We start from the raw sequence: 9,162 nt of genomic DNA, 5'->3' as shown, positions 1-9,162 counted from the left end.
AAAAAAAAAAAAAAAGAAAAGAAAAAAGCCAGCATTATCTGCCTTTGTCAGCGAAAGAACATAATATTGACTTACCTTTCCCCACAGCTATTGTCTGCCCCTTTACAAAATGACATCACGGAAACCAATCATGAAATTTGCATGGGGGAGGTTGTGGGGGGAGAGTTCTTGGAGGGCAGCCCACTTCCCTACACCAGTAACACGCGTGTAAGACGGGTTGTTGGTTTCAATTAAATATCTGATACTCCTTAGTGTGTGAACTCTTAAGCCTGCTAAAGGCAATGTCTCATTTACTTAATGACCGCTCTCATTAATGGAAATGGCACAGAGGGGGCTTGCTGCGCCTTCCCTTTGTAAATACACTACCCATGAACCCTTGGGGTTGCAATATATCTGTTTACTCTCTGAGGTGAAATAAATTTACAGTATAGCATCAAAGAGAGCGAGAGAGAGAGATGGAGCTGCTGCCTTGAGTGCACAGAGAGTTGGGGCTCTCCCAGCCCCGCCAGCCCCTCTCTCCTCGCACTCCCCCCCTCCCCAAGACCCAGCAGAAGGTGAATGATTTTACCCGAGCTGATTCATAATTAATATGCACGAGGCTCGGGGCTCCTTTGATAGCAGCAACACAAAAGGACGGCGAGCGCGACAAGCGCCGTGCCGTGTCCCCCCCGCGCATCCCGAAGCGTGGTACGGCCCAATAATTCCTAATAGCAGCAAGCAGCGAGTGACAGATGCCCTGGGTTAGCACAGCTCCAGCGAAAGTACTTTACAATATTTATTGGTGGTTAGGAAGATGACCTATCACCATAAAGAACAGACTGGGAAATTTATCGCCTCTATGAACCTGGAAGTATTGCATATTAGCTGATATACATATTCAAAAGTGAGTGGTTAAAAGGTGTATAAATATTTTATTTTTTTTTTCCCTTACCCTTAAAAAGGAAAAAAAAAAAATAATGATGACACAACGTATTCCCAGCAGACAACACCTCACTCCGGGAAAGAGAGATCATGGCCCAGGTGATTCCATTCTGGACTTTGTGATGGGAAGAACAACATCAGGAAAAGTCCTAAAAGAAAATCATGACTAAAATAGTGTGGAGACTATTTCTGAGTGGGAAAAGTGCATGTTCCTGCATTATGCATCTTTTCCTCCCAGAAAGAGTCACACTTTTCATCATTTTTCCTTGAAAATGCTCTGTTTGGTGGAGATCTGACCACTTCTGGGAGGAAAAAGTCTTCTCCGAGCTGGAGGGAGGAAGGCTCTGGGGAGAGACCCGTGTGGCAGGAAGGGCATTAGCACATCCCATCCATGCTCCCTGACAGATCAGAGCATTAGCACTTAGATTACAACTTTTTGGAAATAGTGGGGGGAAAACACAGGCAGGCTGCAGCCCCATGGGGATGGGGACACACTTTTCTCTGCACCCTTGTGCCATCCCCAGCATCACCGAGACAATTAAGGCTTTACTGTCATCTTAATGAAGATTTCCAAAAAGATGCAGGAGCTCACAAATGTACAGAAACCCCAGGAGTCCTTAGAGAGCCCAGAGAGCAGAGGTAGAGACAGGCAGGAAAAGCTAAATCCTGCTGGGGATGCACTCCCCTGTGGAAAACTCCAGCTACAGAGCCACACAGGCCCCAGACACCTCTCCAGTTCACCCCTGCCCTGGTCAGGTCAGGTGCAGGCAGGAGCAGGAAAAGCCTCTCCAGCTGCCAAAAACTGGACACCTGCCTGGCAGCAACCCCATCTCACCCACAGACCATCACAGGGCACGTGGCAGGAGTGAATCCATTTCCCATCTCAGGCATTTTACTGGGGAGTGGGTGACGGAAATACTAATTTTTAACTGTTGAGGCCGCTTTGGAAATTCTTACGATGCCCATTTCCATGGCTTGCCAGCCCAATGTGCTCCTAAACCATTAACATAAAGGAGGTATTCAGCAGAGAGTACTCCTGAAAAGCTGTTTTCTATCTCCTTTGGACACGCCACGAAGATAGGGATATTTTACATCCTAAACCTTTGGCATTCAGAAATTCTATTAAACTCTTATCTGCAGGCAGCAGGCCTGGTGCTACACTGCATCTCCATTGTTCTGCACCCGCGATAGAATCAAAGGGAGGGCTGGGTGGACTCCGCTCCTCTGTGCTCACAATGCTGCCTGCTCCTCTCCACCGCTATTTCATTTGGAGACGTAATGCTAAAACTTGAGAAACAAAAGCACAATAGATCGGCTGGAAGGCAGGAGGGCAGTGTGTTTACTTGTGTTTGCTTCCACATAAATTGGTGCACACGCAGGCTGCACGGATATGAGCGCACACATGTGCCTCTCCAAGCGTTAAGAGATGAATTTTATTATTGCTGTTGTTGCATTTATTAACACGCGACGCACCTAGAAGCCCTAAGGCAGCTGACAGCTTTGATACCACTCTGCCGAGCTCTGGGTTGCGAGAGGGTGTTTGGTTTTTCTTTGTTCCCAAACTCGCCAGACTTCCCTCTCGTCCCTCCCAAAATCTCCCCACACGCCACAAACAAGCGGCGCTTTCCCCGGAGTTTCTCACCACCAGTAACTTCAGCAGCGGCAGGAATTCCCATCTCGCGCCCCCCAAGCCCCTCCCTACCCTCGAAGACCTCCGTCTCAGGCCAACACCCGCTCCCCCCACTCTGGAGGAGCCCGCGGGGGAACGCGAGGCCACGCGTGGGCTCCAGAGCGGCGGCGGGTCAGCACCACGGACAGCTCCGCCCGCTCCCTCCTCAGAGCGGTTTCGATCTTTTTAAGCATTTTTCAACCTTTTTTTTTTTTTTTCTTAATGTTCTCCCTCCCTCCCCCCTAGTCTCTCCAGAGTCACTTTACAGCTGTTTTCAGAGAAGAGATAATTATCGCGTGTTTCCAGGTCTGACAGAGCTGTCTCTTCCCTAAAGGGAGCCGTGCAGCAGAGAGGTATAAAATAAATGTTCACATATTTTCATCTTCAGGGTGTTGAGACACGGGCTCTGAGGGTCCCTGCCTGCGGGGCTCCTGCGGAGCTGAACCTAGAGAGGATTTTTACAAGTAGAGTCCCTTCACGCCCCTCCCCTTCACTGCTCTACATGCCTTTTTTTTTTTTTTTTTTTTAATCTTACTGTGCTCGTGTTTTCAGATCAAGCGCTTCAAGTTTGAAATTATTTAAAATAAAACTCCATTTGCCTGTGTAAACACAGACATAAACCCATCGCACTCTATTCCATTGGCTTCTTTGAGTCTGTTTCAAAGAAAATTAGATCTCAAACTTTACGCATTCGTAATTGGCACCAACTTCTCCGGTTACCAGCTGGGGGTGAAAGATTTTTATTTTTTTTTTTCCCTCCTTGTTTCTTTCTGAAAGCTTCTATGCAGATGGGCTGGCTGCCTTAATGCCTCAGACTACAATTAGTGCTGTTGTATGCCGAATAGAAATGGCCAGCATTAATATTGTATATGGAACAGCTGAAGGGTTGCAGAGAAACCTGCCCACTACAGGCCCCTGGCAGATGGAACAACATGCACAGGCACAAAAAACTTTTAATAACCCTTTGCTCGCTCTCCAGCGCGCCCCTTCTCCCCGATTTGGGCGGTTCCTTTCCCGAAAAGGCGATGCCTTTGTCTAACCCAAATCTAGAGCTCTTTTCTCCCTAAAGAACAACAATTGGAGCAATCACCATCGTTTGCAAAAGGCACCTCACGTTGTCCCAAAACTTCCTCCTTTGTGCCTCAGTTAATGCGGGCTCTGAAACACACCGGCTGAACAGGCACGAACTAACTTTTTATTTAATAACGTCCCCCCCACACCCCTTTATTATCCAACAATATGAGCTGAGGGGAGGGGGGGGGGGGCACACACAAAGCCAAATCAAACCATCACCCCCTTCCCCAGCAGAACTGTGACCAGAAGCTGCAGAAAACAGGATTTTCTCCTCACCACCCTCCCCTTCGCTCCTCGTCCTTTGTAATTAGGTGAAACCCGCGGCAGCGGGGACAAAGCCCCGCCGGTGCCTCGGAGCAGCAGCACCGGGGGCCGCGCACCCCCCGCACCCTGGAACCTTTCGCAACCAGCCCGGAGCAAAGCGAGGAGGGGCGGGGGTGAGACCCAGACCCCTCTTGCTAAACGCAAACACGGGAAAACATGCTCGGAAACCCCTTTCTGCCACTGCACTGGGGAGGAAAATATAAAGCAAGGAGGGATGGGGTAATTTGTGAGTCCGCGATCCTCCCCCCTCACGGCAACCAAGCCCCTTTGCCAAGGCGTGACTTAGGCAGAATTAAGCAGCTCGAGTGTTTCAGAGGACAAACGGGGGAGACATAGTAAGGAACAGACTCCCTACGCTCACACCCCACCCCTCCCATCCGCCGGCGAACGGCTACGAACCGAGGAAGGTCCCGCAGAGCTTCATCCTTGCCGGGTGGCGGTGGCTGCCTGGCCCGGGGCGGCTGGGGGAGCGGGCGCGGAGCCGCCCGAGGTTACTCCATCATCCCTGGGAAAAGTTCCCATCCGGAGCAAAAACTTATGGGCGGTGGCGGCCAATGGGGCCGCGCCGCAAAATCCCCGCAGCGCACTCGCGGCCAATCCGGTCCCCCCCGCCCCGGGGATGCGCACCCCCCTTCACTGCCCCCCTTCCCAGCCCGGAGAGGGGGGCAGCTGGGGAAGGGGACCCGTCCTCGCCAGCGGGCGGGGGCTCAGCACCTCCCTCCTGCCTGTAATGAGGGGAGAGATGAAGTGATGACGTGCACATCCCAGTGGAAGGGTGTGTGTGGGGGGGCGAAGCATCCCCAGGGAGTCCAGTCATGGAATGTTTTGGGTTGGAAGCGACCTTAAAGACCATCTAATTCCAACCCTTTGCCGTGGGCAGGGGTATTTGTTCCACTAGACCAGGTTGCTCCAAGATCCATCCAACCTGGCCTTGAACACTTCCAGGGATGGGGCAGCCACAGCTTCTCTGGGCAACCTGTGCCTCATGACCCTCACAGGGGAGATTTTTTTCCTAATATTTAGTCTAAATCTCACCTCCATTAGTTTAAAAGCATCCCCCCTTGTCCTATCCCTATCTGCCCATGTAAATCCACCTGCATTATGAGAGGGAGACCGCAAAAGACACACTGTTTGTGGAGTGATAATTCCCCCCCAGCTCACCCTGTGGGCAGGGACACATGGCACAGTCCTGCAGGCAGTCCCCAGGCTGGCAGGGGCTCTGAGCAGTCAGCAGGGCAATCACTGTGCTTGCCCAAGTTGGTTTAGAAATCCATGAGTCTACTGGTGGCCACGTACAGCTTGTTGGATGCTTTAGTCAAGTCCAAGGTGCACTGGGGAAGGGAAAGGGCGAATTGGTTCTGGGAGAGATCCAGAATGGAAGAGGATGTCCCCCTGCCTCAAAGGACAGATGGCAACATTGGACTGAACGGATCCCAGCTGGAGAAAACTGGATACAGGCCAGCAAACAGTACTCTCATTGGCCTCCCAGATGGAAAAGCAAGGAAATAGTTACCAGGAAATAATAATAATAATAATAATAATAATAATAATAATAATAATAATAATAATAATAATAATAATAATAACAACAATGCCACTAGCCAGGGATAGTACTGAACTTTGTCACCCCATTGTCTCAGAAGACAAAGTACCATCTCTAGGTTGTGTGACTCCCTACTCTCTGCTCATCAGCCCAAACTAAAAGAAGACCAGCTCTTTCCGTGGGGCAGCCCTGGCCTGCAGAGAAGGAAAAGTGCCATTTCTGAAAATGGGAGAGAGGAGAGTTTGCCTGGCGAAAATGGATTGTCAGTGTAAAAACTCATCATCCTCACACAGGTGGGCAAATAAGTGTGTTTGCAGAAAGAGAGCAAGACTGGCCCAGTATCAGCTTCCTCAGTTTGGAAAAGGGGAAAAACTTGTGCTTGGAGGGACAGATGGCACCCGTAATAAGAAGAATGGGACAAACTGATATTAACTGAGGGAGAATTGAAACCAATTTACCTACCTCAGCAGGGTCTGCCCGAATATTTGAGTATTTTTTATTTTATAAACATGTAGAGGAAGCAGCTGGAATACAGGTTGGAAAAGCATGCAGAAAAAAAGAGGGCAATTCACGCTCTGGGGCAAGGTCCTGGGCCAAAGTCTTTGTTAAATACATCCAACTCCTTAATCCAAATTTCTTTGTAGGCAGAGAGCTGGAAGAGAGGGAGCTGAGGAACAGCTTTGCTGGGTTGGGAGAGGGTGTCTGAATATCAAAGTGCACCTTTTCTTCCCCACAAGCATCATGATCTTCTGCTGGTCTCAGGGAGGTCTAAGAAAACAACCATAGCAATAATCATTGTCATTGGATTGAAGTGACAGGCAGGAGTTTGAGTCAAATTAAAAATCTAACTGCTATAGGTGGGATTTTTTTTGAGATCCTTGCTCTTAGAAGGACTGGGCTAAGCCCTGCTTGGCTCAGCTGGTTCCTACATCCAGGCTGGATATGGCTCAGGAAAGGAGCTGTAGCTGGGCCCCCTCAGAGGCTGCATTTGACTGCATAGCTCTCCCAGCAGAAAGGGGTGTGAGAGAGCCTGTTTGGGGACTGGTACCTCTTTCCTCTTTGAATTAACAGTTCTGCCTTTCCAGAATATTCCGTGCTTTATTGTCCCTTCAATCCCCACCTTGGAAGATGAGAGGTGACATTGCGGAGGGCTCCGCGCTTGGAAAATGACTTTCAGAATTACGTTCTGGCAATTTGAAACTTCCGCTCTCTCATCTTCAGCCTCTTGGGGCTTTAATGGGAGACAGCAAAGTGCCTCTTCCTCCTCCCCTCTTTTCTTTTCCTCCCCTGTTCTCCGGCAGCTGCAGCGGCCGGGATTCAGCAAGGTCACTCAACTCCGTTGCTTCCTGCATGCAGGAGATCTCAAATTAAGGGGTGTTGGGAGCAGCCTGTTGAGATGAAACAGCCTTCACTCAGCTCCAGCAAGCAAGGAAACAAAACCCCTTCGCAGTGGATCCAGACTGGCTCACCTTCCCTGAGCATTAGCCGGGGGAAAAGGTAAAGGCATGCAGGAGCAAAAAGCAGAGTAAAAAGAGTCCCTCCTTGAGCAGGAAGCTGCTGTCTTTTGTCTAGCAAAGGGAGCCCCAAAATTTTATTGATGGCCTTGTGGCTGCAGCCACCTCATCTACTCCTTCTTGGTGTTTTCATGAGCATCTCACCTGTATCTCGTTTTTCCCAAAATTTCTGCTGCTGCCTCCCCTTTGCTCTGTTCACCAGCGAGGCAGAGTTGGCCCAGATTCCCTCCATCTCTGGGTCTTGGAGCAGAGTGCAGAGATGGGACCTCATCCCTCTGGGCTCTGAGCTTGCCAGCAGTGTGATCCTCTTCCCAGGTGCCACTGGCCTTAGTCCTGTGCAAGCATTAAAGGGCACAGAAGAGAACACAAATGGGAACGGAGGAGAATCACAGAAACTCCACTGATACCTGGATGTTCCCTGCCAAGGGGCCTGGGAAGCCATGTGGCTCACACGGGGAAAGACCAAAGGAAGTACCATCCCTTTGTAGTCTGATTTCTGGTGATGTACTGCCAGACTGGGGGGGGGAAGGGGGGGAGGGGAGTTTATTGTTCCGCGTGTACAGTTTTGCACCAGAAAAAAATTAAAATCACCAACAGGTTTCTCCACACACCCCACCACTGTCTTACCAACAGCCTGTGCCTCACTTTCCTTTTCTTAAACAGCTCCCCCCAGTCCCTGGCAGCCCTGGCTTTTCCAAAAAGAAGAGGATAGTTCCAATTATCTGTTGACTGTTTTCTTCTGCCTTAAATCCCTCTTACGGCTGCGTGAGGGAAAGCCGGAGAAGCCGTATGCAGATATTGTCAAGCTCAACTTGATAGGTACTGTCAAAACTGCCAGAGTGTGGTGACAATAAACATTTTAGCTGGCTAACAATTTGCTGCAAAAAGGGTTGACCCTGAAATCAAGTTCTGCTGTAATGAACACTTTGTCTCCAAATATTTGCATTTTTGCTGACAAGGTTCACTCTCCAGGAGATTTCCTCCGCCCGTGAGCAATCTGCCTTCAGATGAGATGGAGGCTGGATGCCGTTTCCCGAGCCAGTTCCTTATCTGGCGTGCAGGAAGGATGAACACGTGCCCAAAACCAGCAGAGCCATCGTGGATGGGGGATGCCCAACCAGGGGAGCTGCTCAGCTCCAGGGTGCTGGTCCCCCTCACTGAGAAAGCCCTTTTCTGCCTGGTCCTACGTGGCAGTGCAGTGCTGACAGCCCAAAGAAGAAGCCAGTGGTTATCCTCGTTTAACAGATGGGGAAACTAAGGCACGTGGGGATTCCAGATCATATTTGGACTGTCTGTGCTGAGCAGGAGAGGGAGCAGCCAAAAAAGTGGCAGCCAGTGTAGACTGTCTGTTATCCACAGCTGCCTCAAAACAGTGGAAAGGGAGGAGGAGGAGGCTGAAGCTGTACTGCCACTCTCAGTAGCTAGGTTTGGTGTTGCACTTCTGCTTCTCCAAGCACATGGAAAGTTGAGTCTGTCCACCTCCAGGAGCTGCTGTGCTGAATCTTCTTCCATCTCATTCAAAGTGGCCAGTGATTTGACCAAGGTTACATGGCAGAGCTGAGAGCCAAGTACCACCTTCCTTAACCTCGAGTCCAAAAACCCAGCTGTCTCCGCTGTCTAAGAGAAGATGCTCAAAGTGCCCTTGCTGCAAAAGCAGCTGCAAACACCCTGTGTTTGAGGATGGAATTAATCCTTAATAGTGGGGAGGAAAAAATCCCCCAGTGGGCAGGTTTTCACACAGAGGTAGATCTGGATTTCATTTCTACTCCCAGCACTGATTTTTTGAGGGTGACTGTGGGAAAGGGTGTCCATCCAAATCCCCTCAGACACCTGGCTTCTCTATTCTAAATAAAAGGTGCTCTTACTGTGTCTATTAGCTGTGCTCACCAGGCCAGGGCTGTGATTTGCTTGAGATCCTTAAATTCCTAGACAAAGTACTCAATAAATTCTAATAAAACTTCTCACTGCTGCAGGAAACTGGGGAGGGGAGGGGGGAGAACAGACAGAAAGAATCCTTACAGGTTCACGAAAAGGACATAAAGGGAAGGAAAGCACAGCTTATTTCATTTTTATCTTCCTTTCCCCTCCCTGCTGTAATGAAAGGCAATTTCCACCAG

At 49.8% G+C, this 9,162-nt stretch overlaps 1 protein-coding gene across 1 annotated transcript in view; it reads right to left on the bottom strand.

Moving 5' to 3' along the window:
• The window catches only part of MYT1 (myelin transcription factor 1), a 71,816-nt gene extending 67,336 nt beyond the window's left edge, over nt 1-4,480 (bottom strand). The window contains exon 1 of the mRNA XM_027881560.1: nt 4,388-4,480. Coding sequence (XP_027737361.1) covers nt 4,388-4,412 — 25 coding nt within the window. The 5' untranslated portion in view covers nt 4,413-4,480. The remainder of the gene's footprint in view (nt 1-4,387) is intronic.
• Nucleotides 4,481-9,162: the final 4,682 nt, after the last annotated feature.

The sequence above is a fragment of the Empidonax traillii genome, unplaced genomic scaffold, assembly GCF_003031625.1.
Source record: "Empidonax traillii isolate 1590-97213 ecotype Southwest subspecies unplaced genomic scaffold, ASM303162v1 scaffold91:size2966241, whole genome shotgun sequence".
NCBI classification, from domain to species: domain Eukaryota; kingdom Metazoa; phylum Chordata; class Aves; order Passeriformes; family Tyrannidae; genus Empidonax; species Empidonax traillii.
This window is presented reverse-complemented; position numbering and strand designations above follow the sequence as displayed.